The 27,544-nt window shown below is 40.9% G+C and overlaps 1 protein-coding gene across 2 annotated transcripts; it reads left to right on the top strand.

Annotated features, from left to right (window-relative positions):
- LOC124155103 (glucose dehydrogenase [FAD, quinone]-like) lies at positions 1-27,291 on the top strand. Of its 2 annotated transcripts, XM_046528841.1 has the most exons (3): positions 1-803; positions 19,538-20,067; positions 25,068-27,291. In XM_046528841.1, the coding sequence occupies exons 2-3, from the start codon at positions 19,654-19,656 to the stop codon at positions 26,550-26,552; spliced, it is 1,899 nt and encodes a 632-aa protein (XP_046384797.1). In that variant the 5' UTR covers positions 1-803; positions 19,538-19,653; the 3' UTR covers positions 26,553-27,291. The 2 variants fall into 2 exon arrangements, with proteins under 2 accessions (XP_046384797.1, XP_046384798.1); XM_046528842.1 differs by lacking the exon at positions 1-803 and having other exon boundaries at positions 19,380-20,067.
- The last annotated feature ends 253 nt before the right edge of the window (positions 27,292-27,544 follow it).

Genomic DNA, 27,544 nt, shown 5'->3' on the forward strand with positions numbered 1-27,544 from the left:
GCCACAACATCCCCGCACTAGAATCTCGTGAGTGCCAGCAGGAAAAGAGGATTAAACTTCACAGGGAAGAGCGTTCTAATCACCATTACTCGGGCGTTGAAGTTTCCGCATCTAAAGCCTGAACTGGGAGGGGTGCATTGTTACACCACCCAGCACCGAACGTTCAAGTCTCCAATCATCGGGCGTTGACGTCTCCAGGCCAATTACCAGTACCAGGGAGGTACCACATAGACAAGTGACATAGGAAGACAGTGCGTTTATACTTGCGCTCATTGGAGTTTTCGGGCGATTACGTCGTCCTCAGATAGAAAGCCGTCTAAGAGCACGGTGCCTGGGCCTTATGCACAATACCGGGTGCAGTAAGGAAGAGGAGCCACAGCCAAGTGGACCGGAGCAAAGAATCCCAAAGTTTATACCTGCTCCACGTGCAAGAGTATTCATAAAATCAAAAGATTCTCAGTTGCAAGATAGTGGAAAGACTGGTTACAAAAGAGGCTGTTGAGAATCATTTCCTTCGGTAGCGGATAAGGTGCTGGGTACTGAGCCACCAGAGGTGGACAAGGATAAGAAAGGAGTGGCCCGAGGCGCTGGGGTCTGCGAATTTAAAGAAAATAAAAATCCGCACGCCGTGAGCGAGTGAGTGGGTGGTAGAGGTGTGAGGGGAAAGCTGACTGCCGAGATACGCTGCGGCGGCGTCAAGAGCAGACAGCATTGTTGCCTGGTGCAGGCGGAAGAGCGGCGGCTGGCCTCTGGAGCCGAGGAGGAAGCTGAGTACGGGGCGAGGATTTCCCGGTGACGGCGAGGTATGTATGCACCGGTCGTAGAAACGCGTTTATGACCGACCCGCTAGAGAAAGTGCACAAACACAACCCCTTGCATTTCGCAGTTTACTCCTTTCCACCGCGGCTTTCTCACGATTTTGTCGACACTTCATTGTTTCATTCGATGAGCCAACCTAACGAAGGAGAATTCCACAAAACAATAGCCATTTGAACACATGAAGTGAATTTTTTCATTAAAAATGAGAGGAAAATTTTTTATATGCTTCACTTTCATTTTATACCTGCAAACTGAGCGAGGTGAGATAAACTCAAAAAGAATCCTACTTGCACTGGTACGATACAAATACGCCATTTTATTTATTCTAGCAAAAACTAGGCGAAGGTTATTAATTTTTCTGTCGCATAATTTAAACAGCAACTTCAGGAGAAATTAAACACCACATAGCCTTTTGCCACTATTTACTGGTAAAGACTAATTATCTAAAACGAAAAAGAGCCTAAATTACTAGGTAACTAACAAACGTAGGTTATCGGGAAGTTTAAAATTTCTTAACTGCAATAGAGAGAAGTTAAACCTGTACAGAAAAAGATACCATTGATAATGATGGAAATACAAACATCTGATCACAAATAAATATCCGAGTATGCCGACACACCCTGTAAGAATCACGTAAAAACTCCACGAAAAGAGTACGATGCCATCATATAAATGCCCGATTTCAATAGATACAAGGCAATTCATAAGGCTTAAGATGTAATTATAATTTTACAGTTACCACTCTCATTCATTTTATAAAATTACACATGTTATTTTCATTGGGTCAATAGAAATTGAAGGAATAGGATATTACAAAATTTTATCTATAGAATTACAGCAGCTCACCGGCAAGTAAAATTGAGAATGGACGAACTACTTGCACTTACCTACTATACCTACGGAAGAGATGATATATATGATACGATGGCGTCGCAGATAATGACGATGATTTAGAAGAAGATAGAAACAACATCAATATGCATAATTTGTGTGTTCTAGAGACCATGAATCTGATCTAGAGGTGTTAACCGACCGAAGATATCTCGACGTCTTCCTCAAAATTTATAATTACGATGCGGAGTGGGCACTTCATTTCATAGCCGGCAAGAGCCCGTAACACGGAAAAACAGTCGTAGGGAGACCGGAAGCTTGCGATTAGCTCAGTGGGAGCGGGGCGGGATACGGCATGAAAGCGGCGCTCGGTGTGGACTCCGTTTGCAGCGGAGAGGGTGATGCTCACATGGGGAGGAGAGCCTTTCTCCGGTTCCACTCCGCACCCCATCTCCCGAGGCGGCGCTCTCCCGTGACATTTGCGGAAGTGAGCGCAGGCGAAGGCGAGGCGGGGAAACAAGGAGAACGATGATGCGCGGGGGGCTTGATATGCGGACGAGGCTTGATCGATGGACGACATTATCGACGCCGTTCCATCTACATTCTACCACGAGAGGCGGGTACGAAAAGCAGCCTTATTTCGAAAGGTATCGATGTCGATGACATGCATCGATGACTCGAACACCAAATCGATTCTAAGTCATTGCCGATAAAATTCATGAAATTTTAGGTGATTTTTATCTCATGATAACATATTTTTGTAATGAAACCTTCTTACTGCTACAGTTGGTCAGTATTTTCTGTACAACAAGGAGGAAATTCACCATGGTAAAGTAATTAGGCTAAGCCGGGATACAAACCCGAACCTCCAAATTGCCGGCCAGGAAGACTACCAGTTACACCTAAAAGCAATCTTCTCTCAACAAGAATCTCAGAATAATTAGAGTAAAGAAGATGCTAATGTCTCAAGTCCACGTTGTGGCACAGGATACGGAGTTCGCGTTTAATAATAAGCACAACAAAAACCCTACTTTGTCGCTTTCCGGGACGGAAGTTTTTCAAAACACTGCATGAACCAAGTAACTTTTCGTACGCTTTGCCAAGCCAAAGGTTTTTTCATGGCGAATTTCATCTTTGGTGTACATAACTTTGCACTCATGCACGTGACTGCGTACAAAGTTACTAGTTTCATGCAGTTCTTCAGCATATTATGAATTAATAAATTATCTTCACACCAAAATTTCGAGACCTATCAAAACCACCATTCGGGATTCAAAAATATGAAAAAATGGGGTTTATACAGAAAAATTCTTCTTCCTCTCCATCTTAATTTGAATTTTTGATAATATTCATAAGCCATAATGGGAAAATATATATACGCACAAAATTCGTGAAAATAACTAAGATAAAATGCGATAGAGAGAAATAAATTTAAAATCCCTTGAACTAACGTGATTTCTTTATCGCCATCAAAGCTATTTTCAAGGTTTTGGTCTTGATAATGACCGAGATTTTACCGTGAGCTGGGTTGGTTACAGGAATCGTGGTAGCCTAAAGGGTAGAGCGCTTAGCTGGTGATCGGAGGGCCTGGGTTCAAAACCGGTGGAGCCTTCGGACACCCCCAAATAAAATCCTCGAGGTGGGACATAGCAAAGGGAAAGAAATGGTCCCGAACGTGTGAATTTCACACGCCTGTATCTTAGTCTCGTATGAACTCTATCCTTACCTATTTAAACCAACCTTCGGGTTGCTAAACAACGAGTTAATAAGACTGATTAAATACTATAAGAGAGGATTGCAAGCTTTTTTTTCACCGGAGACACAAAATTCTTTGAAAATATATACCATCAATTATCGTCGGTTTTCGACGGCTGTCGGCTAGAAAGCGTCATGAAGGATTTTTATAAAGAATCATTCAGTGATAATACCTTTTAACAGGTTGTGCTTGAAACACCACTCAATCACCATCATTTTAAACATGAAGGTTGGTTCGGATAGGTGAGGGTAGGGAAGACGCCGGAGTAGACAATGAAAGTACACATTACGGGCATTTAGGGTTTGGGGACAGATCCTTTCCAGGGACAGCCTGCGTTTCATATAAATATCTCCATTCAAACGTTCACATCAAAAATATATTTTCAGCATTCTTAGTTCTTAGTTCCGCATAATTGTAAAATGAAAGGAAAATTTTGATGCCTTGTACAGGTAGATCTAATTCTTCATTTTTCCGCAATGCCCCTAAGATAAAGCCAAAAGGCAACACATTCTTTCATACCAATAAATAGGTCATCAAACATTGAGTCAATATCGAAAATATATTGTCGCATTACAGGCGGGAATCAACCACTGAACCCCAATATACAGTCGACAATCAGGAAGACAATGCACATCAATGTCATTGACATTGACCTCTACGAACTGAGCTCTTTAAAAAGGAATGGAATTAGTAAATCCAATGATGAAGCAAGTAATTACAACCAGTTTATAGAAGCGAAAAAATAATTGAGGACAAGGTAAATTGAAACTCATTTGAGCATTAGTTTCTCGGGTATCATATTCGGTAAAAAACTAGCGTATTGTACTACATACTTGAAATTGTACTAGATACTTCATACCAAATATACACTTATGAATCAGCTAACCTTCAATATTTTCACATTTGTGATTTAAAATACAAGGACGCAGGTACTTTCTAAATAGCCTCCTTGACATATTACAATAAACAATTATCATATTCACATTAACTATGAGGGCTTATCCCTTCCGCTCAACCAGTTAATTTCGCTAACTCATCGACTGTTTTGTAACTTACTCCACCATAGGAAAATCCCAACGGTAAATACATAAAACGAAAATTTCGTCCCGAAAAAGACAAAATATGAGAGTAAGTGATGCGTTCCCGAGTGTTCACCGTCATCACATCGTTGGCGTTCAACACAATCGATGACGGTTACGACTCATCGAACCATTGAAAAAGCATACCAGTACACTTTCCTTCCATAAGCACGTCGTGCACAAATTTCTGAACTCGCGACTATCGATGGTGCGTTCTCGTGCTGGATAGGATGACGCATCCGTTTCGCTCAGTGAAGTGTGGTGCGCCGACGTGAGAATGGTACGCCGCAAACGGTCCGCTGATGAGCGATGAAGGCAATCGCACGCCGCACTTTCAAGGGTAAGGGTACGCACGAGCTCAAATCACGGTCCTTCGGCACGCCGAGGCCCTTCTCTACTCCCTCTTCCCATGAACTCGAGCGCGAGGGCAAGAATCTTTCATTTTCTCAAAGGAACAAACGGTGAAGCCTAGAAAACCAACGATCACAATGATGAGTATTGACGTAAATATTCGCTCTTTCAAGTTATACGAATCGACACAGATACTCAAACTGAGGTCATGAAAATTGACAATGAAAATAATGGATTTTCACGTCAGTTTTTTTTTTCAAAAATTATAAAAAGTGACGTTTGAATTAAGCACTTACATGTTTCGACCATAGAGCTACAATTATTGCAAATTATTCAAAATCGAATCGAAAATTATTGCAATAGACAAAGTCGGAAAAATAAATTTATTTACATTTCCTCATTATTAAACGTAATACTTATAGCACGAGCTAATTTTGTCCCGGAGATGATGGGTTAATTAAAAACAAGTAGTCGGTGCTAGGAAAGATATCCCATTTATTCCTTCTTTCATACTTTCCATGAAAACACATGAAGATATCAATATCTTGCTAGAGCAAGAGATACGACGTTAATTTTACAGAGAGTATAATATCTCTAAACTCACATGAGTCTGGGGGTATCATTCAAAGTGTCACCATAACAAACAAATGAAAAATTACCTAATTCAGGTTCAAAACACTTGGGTAAAAATGGAAAAGAGGATAAGATGGATGAGAGTATGACGTAGAAGATGGGTACAGAGAATGGGCTGGTTATAGGTAGGCATCTTTACTCAGATGGTTTAAGAGACTTCATCCTTCCTTTCAGCCACGATTACCACAAAGATGAATCTGAAAATTTACGTTAGGCAAGAAAGCATTACCTACCGCTCGATTACCACAAATATATCCCCTTTCCACGCCAGTATGACTACGAGTTTATTGCCCCTGATTGGTTTCCGTCGTCAAATCTCCACACATTCGTTTACCTTTCCTCTCCAGCGAGTCGAGATTCGAAAAATCGTTCCCCGTGGAAATTTTGGAGAGCAAACAAGGACTCTGAGCATGAACGAGAAAAAATGCTAGCCCTCCGCTTCATTTCTTCTTCACGAAATCGATGGTCGGCTTTCTACACCGATCGGCGATCACTGACTCGATACAAATCTCCGTCAATCACTGAGTTCCCAATAACATTTGTGACGGTGGCTTCAGAGAATGACTGGAAAAACACTTTTCTTTAAAAATAATTCGAGTGAGAAAATACCGCTTGTCCTGGAGGAAGGAATTTTCGTTCCCTTACACTACAGCACGATTTTCACAAAGACACGGCAAAAATAGACCCACTGTTAATGACGTGTTTCCAGCGCTAAGTATTTTAAAATGTTCTTCATTCAACGTCTACCACATTCATCGAAATTATATGCTTAGTATCATTGGAAATGGTCCGAAGAGAGTTTATTTTATTTTAGAATTCACTTCAATCACACTAAAATATCATTTCACCTTCAATTTCCCAAGGGTTTTTTTTCTATCTTCAACAGTTAATCATCATTTTCGCATATAAAATTCATCCAAAACATATCTTCAGGTCTACCAATCCAAACTATTTTAGTCATGTATTTACAAACCCCCATGTTCATGAGAATGACTTTGTCGTAAATATATTTACGTCTATTATAAAAAATGACAGAAATTACGTATATCTCCATGACAGTCGCTAAAATTTAAGATAGTTAAGTATACGTCCTAAATTACCAAGAAACCCGTAAAAAGACTTCACTTCATGTTAACTATCGGTATCTTAATTATATGCTGCATTTATTAATCGCACTTCGTATTTCCGCCCCTCAAATAATTTATCTGAAGTCAATGAGACACATCTAATTTCATTAATAATGATGAATGAACATTACATTTCATTCAGCATTTATTTGCAGAAATACTAATACGGTATTCTAATTATGAAATATCCCTTGAGGATACAGAGAATCCCGTAGGATACAAGAACAATCCCAAGGGGATATGATGTTTCTCTCAGGGGACATGGGAATGAACGGATTCGATGGTTAACGACAACACACTCCACCCCATTACAACCGGCAGCGGCGTATAATAACAAAGAAACTTTTCTTTCCTCCACTTTAGCTGAATGACGATTGATACAACAACTTATACTCATTTTCACTTCATGATCGACAGAATAGACACAAAGATTTTTTCAATAGAACCAAATTCCTTCAGAATTGGGAAAAAACCTATTTTTGAAATCAAATTATCGCCCAAATCTTGTGCTTCTCCAATATGATCTCCTGCTCTCCATGCGGACAGGCAGCGGAGACGACCCTAACAGTCACAATGAAGACTTGCATAGAAGCATGCGCGAATAAAATTTATTGAAGGAGAAAGAGAGAACATCCCCCTCCCAGAAACAATTGCACCACGCAGAATGGATACGGATACGCTTTGACGAGGGAAGGTCAAGGCGCGATCTTGGAAATCATGGGCAAAATCGTCGCCGAGGCAACCTTCGAATAGGCCAAGGAATGGCGCTGCCAGGCTCATCATATCGGTCACGGCGAAGGCTAGCACGAGCGGCAGACGGGAGGGCGCGGACGCAAGGGACCGTGGAAATATCCTCCCACTACGGATGGGCGAGCACAAGTGTGGAGAAATGCGGAAGCGACGGAGATATAGGCCGGAGCGATTCAGTCTCGCGGACGGAGACAAGCCGAGGATATCACAATTTCGCAAAAGTTCAAACTGCTACCGAGCAAAAATGTCATTTTCGCAACGACATCGGCACTACGAGTCAAATGAGTTTCCAAATAAATAAATTGGTACCACAATCGCTTACACTTAAAATTTAACTCGTCCTCTCGTGGCAAAATTTTCATAGGTCTCGTTGCGACGATGAATTGTGAACACAGTTTAGCGTCCGGAGATTACACGGTACAATCACACATTAATCGACCCTCCAAAACTCATGAAATATGAAAGAATTTGTTTGCCAAAATGCTCTCTACATGTTACTCTTGACCACTCAACGACGGGTTTTCGATAATTTTGATAACTTATTAGATAACGTAGTTGCAATTGTATATTTATCTTCGAATTTCAAGTATTGATGTCTCCTAATGATAATGTGTACTCAATTTAACACTTTTCTCATTTTATCACGCATGGTCGATAAATTGCGGTCTCATTTATTACCACTATCGTTTAAATTTCCTTCAATTTTTTACATTCACCAATTACCGCCATTATCCGCCTCCACAAAATATACATCATCGAGCACAACAAAATGAGTTCCCATTATATTCCAAACAAAATTGTCCAATAATGTTCATTCGAACTACTTCAAGTAATCTCATTGGATGACATTCGGCGCGTCCTTTTGACATCGATCCATAATAAAACGTGCTATTTGTGAAGGTCACATAGATTTCATTAAAGGATCATCGCTGGGCACAATTATCTAGAACGAAACAAAATTTTAGGGGTGTACACACTGAGTTAATTTTAATTCAATATCACAGGGATCTAAGAGTTAATGATGGTTTATAAATATCTCAATAATCATTTCACTTCTCAATTAATAACTACACTCATAAAATTATTCTTAGACCCGAACTAATCCGTGGTTCTCATCTTTCCACCGATAAAGAATTTCCTTCAACTCCTCTTCGTTTCATTGACTTACTTTCTATTTATAATGGACAATAGTTGGGCACCTTCTCCAGCCACGCACACTGCCTCCTTTATAATCTTTCAAAATTTATTCTCATAATTTACCCGGATTGGAATCAAAACATATTATAGAGCCTCAAGATCAGATACCCGCTGACGATAGGTACTCTAGATAATGACGGTGGCCGCTTCTGGAACTTGCTTCCGAAAAAAAAACATTTCGGGCGGAAGTATCCGGTCCGGTTTCAGGAAGCGCGCTTTTTTGCGGAAGGACGAAGTCAGCGATGCGCAAGGCTGGCCTCTCCCTTTACAATCTGTATAGGCGCCCGGGAGAAAGAGCGCCGAATTACGCCGGCGGGCAGTGGGGCGGGCGCTCTCGGGCGCCGCGGCCGATACGTGAGCGATATTACGTGCATCTGCCCCTCTCACTTTCTCCCGAGATGTATATCTCGGCCGCGTACGCACACCGAATCTTCTCCCGTCCCTACCCTCACCCACCCTGCACAACTAATGCCAGTCGAGAATCCAGACAAGCGAGAGTCCTACCAAGGGGACTGCATGGAGGAGCCCTAATTCGAACCAAAAGAAGGCTGACTTCTGTTGCCACTTTCGGTCGCATTTTAGTCTGTTTTCAAACACGTCCGTGGCGTGGTGATGAGTGCAATGCGATCCACTTTTTGCATTATAATGATTGTAATTGCGAGGAATAGCATCGAAAAGTAATGCATTTGATAGATAACAATCATCATGTATATATACATTTCGGTCAACACCCATAATTATACTACATTTTACCGTGCAACTCGGATCACTTAGTCCGACAGTGACGCGAGTGGCGACTTTTGTAAGCATATTTAAATGCATGGTGACGACACATTCGGAGGCACACATGAGGATCCTCTTTTGTAATATTCGTGACTCCAACTATCGGTCGAATTCAGAAGTAAGAGCTCCGAGGATACCAAGCAATCCCCTTATGAAACCATGCTCACAAATTATTGGTATTGTTGGGTATTTTCTGATTTCCCTTGTTATTCTGTTTGTAGTAAGTTATCATAACGTCGTCGGTATTATATTTTACTTATTATAATGCCTTCACGTTGCCATTCATTGCTACAATTCACCATTTACTGTGGTTTGTAGGTTGAAAGCATTTTAGGCAACCTACGTATTGCACTTTTACTTTTCTACCGTGCTAAGAATAGTGTTTTTTTTAACTGGAGCCACACATTTATGATCTTTAGGAACCCTTTAAATAATCAACGTGAACTAGTAGCCGATATTACACATATAATTTATTATGTCCTGAATCTTTATTGCTATTTGTCATTGCCCCTATGTATTGAAATACCTCCCTAAAACCAAGAAAAACCTCCCTTGCAGTTTCTATTTTATTTTTCGATTTTGCCACGACGTTTCATTCCATTACCACAAGGTTCTCATCACAACAATATCCTCTGAACGTCGGTCACATTGGCAAATTACGCCATCGGTGATTGGAGCCTCGAGTGGTTTGGATGCAAAAATGTCGGTAGCGCGGCAATGAGGCGAGAACGATCGATTAATATCAATATTTACTATAAAATATTTACAATGTCGAGGAATACCATTATCATCAAAAGTTATAAATTGGTAATTTTATATACGCTTCAATCAAAATGAGTACCTTATCAAAAACCAATTATTCTGGATCAACAAACTACATTGCAAGCCGCCCCTACATTAGCGGAGTGAAGGTAAACCCGACGTGTAATCAGATGTTAACGTGCACAAGAATTACACAAAATTAAGATGAGAGTAGTAAGAGATATGGCTGCCTGTGTTATACCTATCCTTTTTTAAAGTTCTTTATTTTTCGGGAAAGGGCTTAAGGGGGGTACCGAATTCCTATACCTATCCGTTTGGCAAAAATAGGAAACCGTTCATTCGAACCTGAAAATATTGCGGGCTTTATGCACTAAAAACTGTATATGAACTCATTCCTTCATAATTTTTTCCAATTCAAGATCAGAGCTGAGCCTCAACTCCAGCTAAAATCCCGGCGGTAGCAGAGACTTTATGAGGTGGCTTGATCTCTGCTTGAGTGTTGTAAAGTGGACACACCAAGTGCAGAACTCCGTCCGTAGGATAGGACGTTAAACCGTAGTCCCCTTGACGCTTTTGTTAAGCGTAAGCTAGTGCCAACGCCGGGTTTCTCTACATCTCGGGGGGTCCGGACCCCCCTCCCCCCGAAATATAAAATCACATTTATATTCCTTCATGAAAGAAAACAAAACACTGAATAATCATGAATTTACAAAATGTTTTTTTAACAAATGAAGTTTTTTTTATTATGAAAAGTGTTGAAATTAGTTGAAACCCCATTACTTAGTACCCTGTTTATTTCCCCTGGTTTTGGACTCCCCCCTCCCCCCGAACGAAATTCCAGGCTATGCCACTACTTACCACCCATTCCTCTTGGCGCAAATGAGCTCAGCTATCGGTCGCCTCCTCGAAATGCCATCGCATGCAGAGCATCAGGCATCATCGCATGCAGGCCGAGAACACGTTGAAGATGAACCTCGCTCAGGGAGACCTTCAACTTAACAAAAAACTAACGTAAACGTTGAACGTGTGAGGGCTCTTGTGAAATCAGACCGTCGTTTTATAATATGAATAATGAGCGAATAGTTCAATTTAAACACTTTCACCGTGAATCGAATTTTGACAATAGCGAATTACTGATTTGATTCCCTGCTTGAAATTTTTTTCGGTTTATCCGTTTGGCAAAATAGGAAACTTACGATCAGTCGAACCTGATAATATTGCGCGCTTCATGCACACAAAAATGTATATGAACTTATTCAATTTACCCTCACTCTATTACGAACCTCTTAAGTAGCGATATTGAAAATGATTGAACCACGCGATATTCCTGCGTGAACTTATGGGACGAGGCCAGTCAGCAGTCGAATTACACGCGAGTCGAAATACCAACTCGAGGCTGGCGGGGAGTGAAATAAAAACAGCTGAAAGGAATGGGAGACCACGCTCGGGCGAGGACGGCGAAAGAAGAAAGTGAGAGAGGGGTGAGGAGTTCTTGGAATGAAAACAACAGCGGTGGCTTGGTCGAAAGTGAGAGCTTTCGTAAGGGGAGGGGGGGTGCGGCTCGTAGATTTCGTCATATCAAAGCGGAGGAAGAAATTTTGAGGTGACGTCACGAGAACCTGTTTTATCGTAACCTGAAAGGTGCTCCGTTGACTGTTACGAGGGGAGGCGTGAAAAATAAAATCAAGAGTAACATGGTGCTGATTATGAATTCACAAGCAACATTTACAATTGAGGGATCTGATAGTGAAATTCTACCATAATCACGAGTATATTTATTATATTGCCATATTTATCTGCAATCCACGCACTCATTTTTTTTCTTCACGCACGATTTTTCCCATAAATTGATTTTATACAGTATTTATTCTGTCAATGAGTTTTTTGCTATCTAAGTTTTTCAAAATTTTACACAATTTTTTATCTTTTTCTTCGCACTCATGTAAATGTTTTTAAACTAATAATTAATTTATTTTTTATATATGTATTCATATATGTATTGATTCATTAATGCCCTTTATTCACATATGGCCAAAACGGGTTTTCCGGCGTCGGCAACAAACCGTTTTGCCCGAGAGGCTTGACTGCTATTCGCCGTATGATTCACATATGATCTGAAAATTTAATAATTGGGAAACCCAGACATATTACCGGTCTGCGTGCCACCCCTTTGTTTCTCCCTTTGCTTTGTTTCTGCAATGCCTTTGTATTGAGAGCCCTGGGTTGGGGGAATACATGGCCATCTGGCCTCACCCAACCCAGGTAAAATAAACTTCAGTCGGTCAGTCACTCACTTATGGAGGAGGGTAGCACTAAAAATATATTTTTTTCATACAAAAATCACAAAATTACAAAGATCTACCAAATTCCCACAAACAACGCATTAAAAATACATAAATTAAACGCCAAAGTCAAAGATTAATAATTTCCAAATAGTAACTAGGATTAGATAACACATGCCTTATTTCGAACTGAAGATGCCCATAACAACCAACTCTATTACGAACTTGTTAAGGAGTAATATTGAATACATTATTTCATTGCTTTAATTTATTTACGACGTCAACTGAAAACGCCAAGGTTACTCTGCCAATTTTAAAATTTAACCTGGGGTTAATTTTTTAGCATTAGGGAAATTTTACAGAAGCAAAAGCCATCTGAATACTTCACCGTAGCTGATTACGTTAACCATTATCAGAGCAACTACCTTTAATCTGTCAACAATGAGAGAGAATTTTTGAATGCGTTTTTTAGCATAACAGGTTTTTCTTTATTTTTTCAACAAAACGATTGCCCTTTGATATACCTTGAAAAAGACGCGATAAGGTTGTTAGGTACCAGCGAAAAGTATCGAGGAATACTTAAAAGAAAATTAGTTGGAAGTGATAGAACCCCGCGAAATCACGGAAGGATTAGTGGGGTATAAGAAGCGTTTTCATAGTCATAATGTCCCTTCAGTTCCTCATTGGAGAGCAAGGCATCAAGACCAACTTTTTCCGCTACTACACCGACATCTTCAACTCGCCCGTTGCGAAATGAATCAATCATATGTTACGACCTACTGCTGGCATCATCGGCTCAAGAAGTAATTCCGGTCGCCAAGGAAATTTCTCCCGCCAACTTAACTTCCATCCGTTTGCTGGACTGTGGTCAAGGAGTTTTGGGTCACTACGGCGAGAAAGCGGGAGGCGGAGGTTAGCTAACCGGCTGCGGGGATCTTCCTTTGGTCCACTGCGAGAACATGACCTCATCCAACGGCAATGCCTCCCTCTCTCAATGCCATCACTGTATCGTTCCTGTATCAGAAGTGCAAGAAAGCAGCCTCAAGGCTTATTTATACCGGCTACAAACCGCGCTAATTGTTTCAACTCCGTTCAAAAATGTTCATGATCAAAAATTTAACACAAACTCAAAACTGTTTAAAAGGTTAGTAAAAAATTTCCATATGAGACGTCTAAATTCAAAACTCGTTGTGTCCATTTTTATTCACAAAGCCACATCCTGTGTCAACTATTCTACTTACAAAGTCAGAATGAACGATTCCAGATTTGAAGGTATTTATTAATTTAACTCTATGCCAGAGAAATTCATGTATTTCCCTGATTTCTGAACATTCTGTCACCATGGAAGAAACTTGTTTTGGACCCCTCAATAATCCCAATCGCGATAATGGAAATAAAAGAAGTCAAACCGAATCGACTAGTTACCGCGGTTCACAAATATACGGTACTTCAACTTATAAGACATTGTCACAGGCAGTGGCGGATACAGAATAGGGACAAGGGGTGAGCTAAGAAGGGTTTAACCTACCAGCAGTAATGGAGGTCCGAAAAAATTACAACTCTAATCTAGTGTAAATTGTATACCTACCCAAGGGGGGGGCTATAGCCCCCTTAGCTCCCCCCATAGATCCGCCGCTGATCACACGTAAAACATTGGGAACATAGAGACTAACTTCTACTGTAGAGGAAGATGAGTGTCGATGATTGCTCTTAACTCAATAGCTATATTGGATGAATTTATCCCAGAAAAACAATTTACTGTGATGGATAATTTTATTGCAATTATAAGTTTTTCATAAGGTTGCGTATAGCTTCCCTGAGACAAAGAGAGTCCCTGAGCCCGCAAAGAGTCGAGAAATTTGGGTTAGAGCAGGAATATTAGGAGTATAATGAAACATTTAATAGTACCAAAGACACCAATTCATACTAATCATACTGAAAGCAACACTTGCAATTTTCCACTTTCAATGTGGATTAATTCCACTCCATCACGCAAAGTTCTTCTGATTTCATTCACACTAATCACATTTTAAACTATCATTGCGAACATAGAGAAGAACAGGCGGACGAAATACCGTCATCCTGTGATCTCAAAATAAGTAAAATCACGCTATTAAATAATAATATCTCCTTCCGTCCAGGAAGTAGGCCAACGGCTTTAATCTTGCCCGACGAGAATAAAAAAAAACGTAAGAACAGGATTCCTTCCTCACTGGATTTCCGCGAGGGCCAGTGCGTGCGGTTCGCTTCCGATGGGATATTCCTCTTCCGCCCCGTCGCCCCACATTCCGGACCGGACCGCTAAAGGTTTCGTGATCGGAAAGGGGAAATCAGCACGCCACATGGCGAGCCACACCACAACAGGTGCACCGAGCCAAGACGCAAGGGGCGCGCCCAAGGAGACCACGTACTTACGTTGAGGAGACCCCAGTCCGTCACGATGAAGCTCAATTTTTGCAACCTCTTTGGGCGCATTTTATTTTATTTTTAAAGAAAACGATACACATACAGTAAGAATGCCAGTTCAAAGTTCACTAATAACAATGAAAATTGAACAAGAATCTAATAAAATAACGGAACAAACAGTAACAAAACAAGACGAAAGATCGATACAGTGGCCACATCCTTTAGTCATGGGTAGCCCAATTTAAATATAAAGGCTTGGTTACACGAAAAATCAACACGTACGGGTTAATGTCTAAATGTATGAAACCGAGAATGAACTCGAAAATGCACCGTGTAACCACCCAGCTTGTGCGAATGCATGCACAGAAAATAGAACCTATTCTAATTTCGTTCATGCATTCGTACATGATCCCTTCCGGTCCACCAAAATCGTTCACGCAAACGTACATTAACTTGTACGTGTTAATGTACCGTGTAACCAGGCCTTAAGAACATACCGGGAATAGCCACGGCACCGTATAAAACCGCATGAAAAGGTAGGTATAGTCCACAAATTTCCATACGGGATAATGACGCCTCGGTAGCTTAACTGGCTAAAGCACGCGGCCGAAAATGGGGGGATCTGGGTTCGAATCCCGGTCGAGTCGAATGATATTTTCCCTATGATTTTTTCTCTATGGATTTTTCGCACAATCCGTAGTCCAAGTCGAACGCTCATGCTTTCGAGTCGATACAATATATTCGGAGGAATAGCGAAAGAGGAGACTAAGTGACAGTGAGGTGGAGATTTAATCAGATAGAATGGGTAAGGGTCTCGTAGAATGTGGTCGACATCAACAAACTACCCCGTAAGCCGCCTCAATAGGTGAGTGGCGGCAGTGGAGTGGGTGTTAGGACACCAGTCGTCAGCAAATGTAAAGAAAATTCTCCAACGATGTTTCACCTAGCATTTATCAAAGCCCTTTATTGTTTGGAGGAAAAACGAATTCTCATACCCATCTGCTCGGCAAAATATCTCTCGTAAATTATGCTTTCTTTCGGACCCGGGAATATAGCGTTCTAATATAGGATTCCTATATGATAAATACACCAACGGATGAAGTTCGCCATGAAAAAATATTTGACTTAGCCGGGTTTCGAAGCGAACTTCATCCGCTGGTGTATTTAACTTTGCACCCATACGCGTGACGGCGTACAAAGTCACTTGTTCCTGCAGTGCTTTCCTATATGATGTTCCCTTTGTTCTTTAAGATCCTCATGATTCCTTTGAATTTCACCTTCATGAACGGATAATGTTAGGATTTCACAAAAGGGCATAGAGATAGGAATCTCTACTACCGTCACAATATGAGAGACCCATCACTACGAAAAAAAAGCAGCCCCACAGAGCACAGTGAAAGAAGTACAGCCAGGCATTGAAAATGACGAGTGAAAATACCAAAACCTGTTACAGTGAGATGAAAAAGTGTGAGAAAGTACTGTGCCATGATTCATCACACAGCAATCATTGAAGTTATCCCTTCCGCATTCCAAGCGATTTTACATGCGTGGTAAATGATCGCATGATTCAGGCATTTATTTGTAAAGCCATTAATCATATATTGAGAGTGGCTATTGCTGTGAGTGTTGATGCTTCACCTTGATTTGAAACACGGAGCTTAACGAGGACACCCATGTCAATCAACAAATTAGAGTATTATTCATCCCGAAATCATGAGTTCCCCTCCAAATGCAAATCCCAATGTTGCTCGCAATACTCCGTCATCGCTAACTCGGCATATCGTCTTCCTTCTTGGGCGAATAATATAAGAAGGCGAAAGCCAAAGACCTACCCAAAGGCATTGCTTTAAGTGAATTATAAACGAATCTTTTTGAAGAGTGAAGGAATTTATACAAGAAAATAAAAAAATGTTGCACGAATTATAATGAATGAAATAAGAAAAAACTAGCCCGTCAACTTGTACACACAAATTCGCATACATATCAACGGAATTTGCCTGTTACGGATAAGGTAGGTTTTTCCTCATGCTAGCATAAACTTGAAGAGAATAAGCTAAAATATATGAGCGGCGATGAAAAGGACACCCTAGGGTTGTGGTAGGTTTGTGAGGACCTGGAATGGAAGAATCTCGCGCTACGAGGAAACGTGAGCTACCACAAGCGAATCCAGATTTGCTCTTTATAGCGAATTAGAAGAACACCCCATAGAAGAGATGGTCCACAGATTATTGTCTATGCCCTATATTCAAGCTCTTGCTCATTTGGTATCCAAAGCAGTATGGACGGAACTGAGATCTGAGATGAGAGGTAAATTCATCCTTTTGCATCGCCGAATGAGAAGCATCTAGCTCGACGAAAGGCAAAGAAATTAAGTTCACCATACCTTGGATTTAGACCGAAGAAAGTACTCATGGGAGAGGAAATGAAGTTCATCCACAAGCCAGCATTTGAATAGCTTTTATATATTAAGACGATCCACCTTCCTGCATGAAAGTGCTGCAGCACAAATAAAACTTGATTCGCCTTAAATTCACTTCCTCGGGGAATATTCTTACTCGTGCAATGCGATTAAAAGAAGTCTTAACGCACAGATGAGCGCGAACAATGGATCATTGCACGACGAGCACACGACCGCTATTCTTGGAGAGGGAGAAAAAAGATGACGAAGCAAATACCGCGGATGCGGGAAGCGTGGAACCCAAAAATTCAATTGACAATCGGGGAGATACACCAAGGCAAGCAGCGTGACGATCTCTTAAGAAGCAAACGTCCAAAATGATCTATGGCTAGTAGCTCAAACAAACTGGGAAAGACTAGAACACGTATAAAAAATATACAGTCAAAAGGAGGTGAGTAGCGGCAAAGTAACATTTTATTTTCAAAAGTTATAGGATAGCCGAATACAATATAATGAAGATTGTCTGCAATGATGATGGAAAATTAGGACGTTGAGGACTCTACAAGCTGCTTTAATCCAAAAAAATGCGTTACAACACCAACTCTAGTCTATTCCTTATAATTCTAACAATTCCTTATAAGTATTCCACCATAATTAACTCTTCCATTTTTACCATTGCTAAAAATTAATGTTAAAAACCATGACGAATAGCCATGAAAAGCAGAGCAATAATAATGAGAATTTAGGAAGCATGTGAGGTAGGAGTAGATTTTTGAGCAAACACGATTATATTTCACCCTAGTGAAAAGTACCGAAAGGGTGCAATAACATTGACGATACCAGGACACAAAAAACATGCTTAAATAAAATTAGTCTCTATCACTTGAAATCCAATCAGACAGCTTTTACAAACAACTATTAGTAACAAATCTCTCAAGGCATTGGTTGTAAGGATTTGGAATGGAAAAATTCCAAAACATTATATTACATTACTATCTTATTCCTCATTAATTTCTTAACGCTTAAAACTTCTCACAAAATTTAATGCTGATAAGCGATTTTGATTTTGTAAATATTTCAATACGTATCACCCATACGGCTATCAATGACGTGAAGCAAAAATTTAGAATTATTTCTTCCATAATGTCGAGTATCGACTGCATCTCGAGGTTTACCATCGCAAGGGAAAAATGTGTTTCCGCATTCAGCAAAGATTTCGCTTTAGACCTTTGAGAGAGAAATTTTCCCACAAAAGGACACGAATTAAAAATCATAAATATACATGAAATGTTAGCAATAAATTTCATGTTTCTTGATTTAACGTCAGAACCATTTTCTCGAGTTTATTATTAACCTCCATCCCTTACATTCTAAGCATGCCTCGATGCTTTCTATGAAATTCCGAGAGTCCAATGCACTCACAAAGCCAACAGGTATGAGTGTGGAATCTAGCGACGGATTACAATAAGAGAAATTTCTCCTTCAATGGAAAGGAATTGATATTTTCTTTATTATTTGGAGATGAAGTCTTGAATTTGCACCCTGAGTTTATGAAAATCAAAAAATCTACCTTCACACTCCCTTAATCCCCCTGCGTAAACACATGTACCTTAATTGATTTCATGTAGTAATTAAAAACCCTCCAACAAGGAACTCCGAGGGGTATTACTAAGGAGCAAAAGTAACCAGCATAATGCTGCTTAGTTCTTTTCCAGAGGCAAGAAATTTTAAAATTGGTCTTTCCTTGCAAACTATAAAACTTACTCTCTGATTTCATGCTAAGGCACAACGTGGTTGGAAAACCGATTTAGATGAGGATTATATTGATAAAATTGTAACTATAAATAGAGTTCACTCCTTCCTTTTGAGGAAAGACGTTGTTATCGGTAATAAAATTTATGCTAGGTATCCCATACTAATTTAGAATCCTCAGCCCTTAATAAATCACAAACTTAACTTATTCCTCAGTATTTGCCAATGCTGACTCCACATTTATTGACATTATCATATCTTCAATAATCAGTGATGCTCCATTGGAAACCTTTAATTTTTCCTCAAAAACTAGCAAGCCCCTGCTAATGCTAATCAGATGCTAAATAATGTATTTCAGGAGTATTTATTAAGAGAAGGCATACATCCTAAAATTTTGATACATTAGTTAATTATTTTACCTAACACCATATGACTCAAGAATACAATTGAAATCCCACAACTCGAATAAATGCACAAGACGTAAAGCTTATTTCTTAGTGAGCAAAAGCATGTAATACGGGTGTGCAAAGAGATTCGTGCGTATTTCAACGTCTTCCATTTCAGTGAATAAACTGTATGGTAACCCCTTGATTTCCTTTAAACCCTGACAGATTAAACTTCAGCACATCCCTCCAACCCCGGCGATCAAGGTCAACGTCGTCCCAATCTCGAGAGCGGCCGTCCTCCATGTTGGTCGTCTGATTGGCTTCGGCAGCCGCCCTCCGAGATGAGCACGGTGCTGGCGCTGGGTGCGGGGGCGCTTCAGGCGGCCGCGACGGCCGCGGTGGGCGCCAGCGCGTGGATCATCCCCGCGCTGCTCGTGGGCCTTGCCTTCTATCGCTACGACACCCTCGACCCGGAGTCGCACGTGAGGAACGCCCGCACCCTCATGCAGGAGTACGACTTCGTGGTGGTGGGCGGGGGGTCGGCGGGGGCCGTGGTGGCCGCGAGGCTCTCCGAGGTCCCCGAGTGGAACGTCTTGCTTCTGGAGGCGGGCGGGGACGAGAACGAGGTGACGGACGTGCCGTCGCTCGCGGGATACCTGCAGCTGACGGCCATCGACTGGCAGTACCAGACATCCCCGGCCGAAACCTACTGCCAGGCAATGCACGGGGCCCGCTGCAACTGGCCGAGGGGAAAGGTGAGAGGATAAAACATACCATCCACACTCCATGCACACAATCTACACTAAACTCCGCTATCAGTGGCGGCGGGACAACGGCCTCGCCTCACAACTTCAAGGTTGCGGGTTCGATACCCGCCTGGGTGAGTTTAAACCACCTAGGATATGAATGTGTGTGATTGTCCAAATTTTCACAACTAAAGGCCTTGTTACAAGATACACTAACACGTACGGGTTTATGTCGAAATGTATGAACGCGAGAATGAACATATAACTGATAACTTCGGGGTTGACTTTGCGAAACCTCTCCATATTGGAAATAAAGGAGTAAAACTTAGTCAATGCACTAATATATTAATATGGGCACGACCCGGGTATCGTAACGTAGTTATATCTTCAGGTGACTGATCTTACATGCATATTATATTTATGCATACATACTGAATACTCAATATGAATGTATAAATATAATATGCACGTAAGATCAGTCACCTGAAGATGTAACTACGTTGCGATACCCGGGTCGTGCCCATATTAATATAGTAGTGAGCCTGGCGAGAAGGAACGCCTAAACACACCGTGTAAGCACCCAACTTGTGCGAATGCATGCACAGAAAATAGAACCTGTTCTTATTTGGTTCATGCATTACATACATACGAGTTCATGTTCAGTTCGAGTACATGTTCCCTTCCGGCCCACCAAAATCATTCACACAAACGTATATTAACTTGTATTTGTTAATGTATCGTGTAACCAGACCTTAACAATGGACTGCACGGCCCTAATTTCTAAAATTAGGACTATACATTCCTGTGCTCAATTAGTTAGTCGATTGGTCAGGTTATGATTATTGTTTCGTAATCACCATCAACAGATAGAAATCCGAAAATAGTAACACGAAGATAGCCACTCAATTCACCGAACAACTAATCCATTCAATAAACATCTAGTCTTCGAAAATTAAATAATTCTCCCATTCTTACTCATCCTTCTGATTCATCCATCCTAACTATCCCCACATCACCTGAATCATTCATCCCATTCGAGGTCTTCCTCAGCCGTTCCTCCCTTCCGACCCCACTTTCACGATTGCTTTCATTAGACCACCAACTCTCATGATAATACCGATCTATTCTTTCCGTCTTAATTTTAAGATTTTTCAAAGAATTGTTTTCTCTTCCTCATTACTTATATTATCAATCAATTCGATCACCAAAAATTCGATGAATCAAAATAAACATGCGATTAATAGTAAAATTTCAGTAAGTCGAACAATTCCACTAATTAAAAGTCGCTGCTAACTCTTAACCTTCCCCCATTCAAGGCCAAGTCAAGACCTAAAAATCTCCATTCCATCCAAATTCTCGTTAAAATGGTTTAAGTTTAGCACTAAAAGAAAAGAATAAATGAAAAATTAAAGTAAAGGATAATCCTCTTAGAACGAGAAACATTTTTTACGTCCGTCATGCATGAATTCCCGATTAAATGATGTCCCTGTTTTCATAAACAACGACAATGATTTCTTCACACATATAGTTGTTTATTCCCAGACCGAAGAAGTATCAAGAAAAAGAAAATCTCCGTTGATATAATTTTACCGCGTTTTGAACCCGGTATTCTACACAAAAACACTCAACACTCACTATCGACATGAGAGTAGTAGGGGAGACCGGGGCACGTTGGCCCGATTTTTTTACATTTTTGAATATTTTTTATTTATGCATAGTTAACTTTACGAAATTATTGTTAAATTATAGAACAGTCTTTCTAAATATGGATGACAATAATTAAACTTGAATATATGAGTTTTAAACTTAAAAAAATTAATAAATACTGAGCATATGACAGGTGGGCCAATCTGCCCCTACATCGGGGTAAGTTGGCCCAGCGGCTGGGGCACGTTGGCCCATGTATTTTTTTATAAGCTGAACTAGTATGATTTTAGGAAATCAAAATAAAACTAATAGCTATCAAGAAATATATTTCAATATATGTAACCATTTTACTAAAACAACGGGAAAGCTTTAAATTATTAGGATTTCTGGCGTGCTAATACAAACCAGTTGACTTTTGTGACTGTCCAGATACAAATGATCAGCACAATTATTGCTCTTGTGAAATAGTACGCGGATTTCATTGTTCACACATGTCTAATGAGCACAACGCTTGCAATTTGTGCACTAAACACGTTGTGCTCCAGGCTCACCGTCGAAAAAGGCACACTTTAGGCACATTGAATAAGTTCATCTTCCTATATCGGACGCGCGTATTTTATTTTTTTGCTCCTGTTGAAATGCGTTACATTGTGATACTATGTTACGTTCAAATAGAAGTATGTCTTCACCACTGCGCTTATATTTTAGTAGCCTCTGAGAATTTAATTGAGTCTTTGTGTCAAATCAGTTCAGACGCATCCCAATGCTCCCAAAGACGACTAATCGCAGACCCAGCGGAACCTCTGGAGTTGACTATTGATGCAAGCTTGCCCTCAAATGTAATAGAAAATAATCCATGTAAGTGGGAAAGGTATAATCAAGTTTTCGTACTCAATTTGTAATCCGATTCTTCCTACTGAAGAGGCAATAAAATGCTTTAGTCCACCCGACTTTTTTTTTCATTTTTCTCGTTAGAACTGCTTAAGCACATTTGCATAAACAGTGACGTAAATTCTAACCAGAAAAAGTAAATATAGCTTTGGAGAATGAGGATCGTATGACATGCTGATGTCAGGCAATATGACTAGTAATGCTAATGTCATGCTACGATAAATACGCTAATAAACGTATGTGTTGGCCCAAAAAGGTAACAAACCTTAACAAAAGGTACATGCCCACACTCTTGTCGGGAAGCATGCATTGTAACCGATTGGAAACAATACAAGTCATTTACACCTAAATGACAGCTCATTTAATGGTGGAAGTGACCGTCTTTTCAAAATTAGGCCATTTTTGACGAAGGAATGCATAGGACGGGGCATGTTGGCCCGGGTGGCCAACGTGCCCCGTCGTCGCTGGGCCAACCTGCCCCATCACTATGTTTACAATAGAATCTATTCGTTACAAAACTCACTGAAGCAATTTAGATTGTATCCACACAGAAGTTATCCTTAAACTATGAGCTTTAATTATGGTACTCAACTATTGGGCCCAAATTGATCAAAACTTAAATAACACACATTTAACCTGGGAGTAGAATTTTACTGAAACACGCTCAAATACTATTAATCGCTACAACTTGTCAAAAACTGCTCCGCCAGTCATAATGGTGTTGTGGAGAAAGGGGAAGTGTGTCACCAACCTTCTGATAGATTTCTAGCACGATTCAGTGTCTATTGTATGAATTAACTCGACTGGGCCATCCTGCCCCTATGGCCAACGTGCCCCGGTCTCCCCTACTTTCCAAGAAAATTATCTTTATAGATGATCCAGGGGAAGTCTAAAATATCAAGTTTCAAAATTCGACTTCCCCATCACTGTCACCCAGCTTCCACCATCATGCGTGACGACGACACACACGCCCATGAAGGGAATGTGATCAGGCAAGCTCGTGACCACGTCGATTAGAGAATATGTCAACGTGACACACAATCGCAAAAGGAAAGGGACTCTGCACCAATCAGATGGGATCCAACACGCTGCCACACCCTCTCCGTCCCCATTCAGACATTTAAAAGTAACCCCCAGGAATCATTCGATTCCGCGAACCAACAAGAGGCATGTGAATTTAAGTACACATTGAGCCCTGACAAACACAGAATTAACAGATCACATAATTAAGAATATATGAGCTAAATTATAGATAAAAATTTGAAAATTACGTGTATTCATTATAAATAATAATTAAGGCGTTCTACTAGGACCTACTTCCTCTAAACCACCTTTCAGAAATGAAAGCCATTAATTTCTATTTAAAAAAAGAGTGCAAAGTAAAATATGCCCTCACTAAACTTGAACAATTATTGACTGAAGATTAATATTAAGGAAATTCTATCCCACTAACGGCTGACTATTTCTTCAATTAATTATCGATAGCAACCAAGTCTTAAAACCTTTTGACAAAAATATGATATCGCATTTTGACGCAAAAGGTGCCTAATATAATCGACTAGACATTACGCAGATTTAATAAAATATCATCTCACAAATTTCAAGCCTATTATTACTCCAGCATTATCAATCAATCTGTCCTTTTCCATCAGCATGTTAATGAAAAAGATAAAGGATCTAATCTCGACAGAATCAGCGAATAATTATTTGGCTGGCTAAAATTGAAATTAAAAGCTACAATCAGATATCAGGAGATAAACAGAAGCTCATATATTCTAAACGATAGTGAGGAATGAGGCTGTCACTAACTTAATGTCACTCTTTGAACCCCTTTCGAGGACCTCCGACTTTCAACCTTACTGTGCAATGCAATAAAACACATTGCATCACAATTACATTGAGTCTTGATTTCATTAAAGCATAAAAACAGCATATCCAAAGAATTTTTACATACTTAGATTTTAAAAAAGACAAAAATGTCTCATTTCAATTATTTCGATATAAAAGTGGTTTATCTTACCGTATAATGATTATTTCACTCTTCTTTTAATATCAGTTTACATAAAACCTCGACAACGACAAAGTGCTCCACAGGCAAATACTTCCCTCTGATACTGAATTAGAAATGAAATATTGAAAAGTTATGAGCGTATCTGAATAACAGGGTGGAAGGGACTCCAAATATTTGTTTTATTGAATTTATGGGGGTGAAGAGCCGTATGCCAAGCTAAAGACAGATATAAGAAGTGAGATTGAACACCCTTTCTGCATATTTCTAAACACATAAAATGTAAAATACCCTACTATAAAATGAAGGAAAGGTTTAACACAAAGAATTTTCTTACCAGATAGAGCAATTCATGGGAACACCGAGAAATTCCAGCAAAAATACTTTGTTTACAAATGAGGTCCTCTCGTGCGAGGCTCAAGTGTTATCAATTTAAGAGGTTAATTATTACTGATCCTTCCAGGTCCTCGGGGGATCATCAGTATTGAACGCAATGATCTACGTCAGAGGCAACGCGAGAGACTTCGACGAGTGGGAAGCTGCCGGGAACGACGGCTGGTCCTACCGGGACATCCTGCCCTACTTCCTCAAGTCGGAGGACAACCGCAACCCCTACCTGGTCAACACCCCTTACCACGCCAAAGGAGGATACCTTACCGTCCAAGAGTCACCATGGAGGACGCCACTATCCATTGCTTTCATCAGGGCGGGAGAGGAACTCGGCTACGAGAACAGGGACATCAACGGAGCGAGGCAGACGGGGTTCATGCTGGCGCAGGGGACCCTTCGCAGAGGCACGAGGTGCAGTACGGCCAAAGCCTTCTTGAGACCTGCCAGGCTGAGGAGGAACCTACACGTGGCCATGAAGTCGCACGCCACTAAACTCCTCATCGACCCAGTTGACAAGCGAGTCATGGGGGTGCAGTTCTTCCGCGGCAGCAGGAGGAAGATTGTGAGGGCGAAGAAGGAAGTCATCCTGTCGGCCGGAGCCATAGGATCTCCTCAGCTCCTCATGCTCTCAGGCATCGGGCCGAGGGAACACCTCCGGGAGGTGGGAATCCCACTCGTGACCGACCTCAAAGTCGGCCATAACCTCCAGGACCACATCGGCCTCGGAGGGCTAACGTTCATCGTTGACGAACCGGTGACCTTCACCAAGGCGAGGTTCCAGACGGCCCCCGTCGCCCTCGAATACGCTATAAACGGCAGGGGGCCAATGACGTCCCTCGGCGGAGTCGAGGGCCTAGCCTTCGTCAACACTAAGTACAACAACGCGAGTACAGACTGGCCGGATATACAGTTCCACTTCGCCCCCAGTTCCGTCAACTCCGATGGAGGTGAGCAGATCAGGAGAGTTCTGGGGCTGCGGGACAAGGTATGGGAGACGGTCTATCGCCCTTTGGTGGGCTCGGAAACCTGGACCATACTCCCATTGTTGCTGCGACCAAGATCGCGGGGATCGATAGAGTTACGTTCGCGTAACCCCTCCCATCATCCTAGAATAGCGCCGAACTACTTGTCGGAGCCCGAGGACGTCAACACCTTGATCGAGGGAATCAAGATAGCCGTGTCCATTTCCAACACAACGGCCTTCAGGAGATACGGTTCCAGGGTGCATCGGACACCACTGCCGGGCTGCCAGCACCTCGAGTTTGCCACGGACGAGTACTGGGAGTGCGCGCTAAGGCAGTTCACGTTCACCATCTATCATCCCGTGGGTACCTGCAAGATGGGACCAGCCACGGACCCCACCGCCGTGGTGGACCCAAGACTACGCGTATACGACGTCAAAGGATTGAGGGTGATCGATGCTTCAATCATGCCCACGATAGTGAGCGGTAATCCGAATGCAGCCATCATTATGATCGGTGAAAAAGGAGCAGACATGATCAAACAAGACTGGAATGTGGACATAACCTCCCGCAGAGCCAGGAGTCATGGTCGCTGAGTGAATGATGAAGATACTTAATTTAATCGTGCGAGGACCAAATGTTCTTGCCAGTGACAAGAATATAACGATGACTACATAAATAAATGTGACAGTGAAGTGAAAGTGCGCTGCTTCGTAGGATTGTTTTAGCCATTCCTCTACCGACGCATTTCAGTCGATAGACAAAATTTCGAACCACCTTAAAAGCATGATATAGTGTACTAGATAGGAAATCAATAGCATTTCCGGTGTTAAAAACGTTCTGCAGCAACAAAAGTTTTATTAACGAGTGCTTCGAAAATCATCGGGAATCGCTCAAAAATTAGAGACGGTTATTGTCTAGTCACTATGTTATGTACGATAACATTAACTCGACTGATATTTGCAAGTGATTCTGTGATACTGGCAAGATTAAGAGCACTCTCAAGTGAAATAAGAGGTGCGAAGATTAACTATATTTGATATCAAAGTATAACTGAAAGTGAAATTAGCATATTAGATAGTGATTTCAAGAGACTTAATGGCACCGGAAAAAAGGAGATAGATGAGACATAATTTATTTAAAAACCATACTCCTTACGCAAAAAGTGGTGTTATGATACGGGTTGCCAAGAGACGCTTTGGCCAAGTTGTATTATTTTATAAAAAAACCTAACGAAATCTATACTCAAATAACAGTTATGAAGTCTATTGTTGAACTCTTTTTCTGCTTGTTTTTATATTTTGTTCAAATAAATAACAAACTTATAAAACAGGATATTTCTAATGAATTGTTAAGAACCTCTCTCAGTCTCTTAAGAGTAAATCGGTTTTTATTTCTAACATATTAGGACAATTATACAAATACGTATGCATTCCTAAAATATTACTTTAACTCATCGGGAAATATGCAATTTTAGATCGTACATTGAGCAAAAACGTAAGATATAAAAATTCCTAATGTGAAATAATATCGCCAGCAATATTGTATCCTTTAATAAAGCAAAAAGAGCTAGGGGACACATCATTCC

This window comes from Ischnura elegans, chromosome 3 (genome assembly GCF_921293095.1).
Source record: "Ischnura elegans chromosome 3, ioIscEleg1.1, whole genome shotgun sequence".
NCBI lineage: Eukaryota > Metazoa > Arthropoda > Insecta > Odonata > Coenagrionidae > Ischnura > Ischnura elegans.

Bases quoted from the DNA above. Each gene is read 5' to 3' on its own strand.
- LOC124155103 (XM_046528841.1), top strand. From the start codon at position 19,654: ATGAGCACGGTGCTGGCGCTGGGTGCGGGGGCGCTTCAGGCGGCCGCG. The intron at 20,068-25,067 runs GTGAGAGGATAA...TGATCCTTCCAG, and splicing joins GCAACTGGCCGAGGGGAAAG to GTCCTCGGGGGATCATCAGT.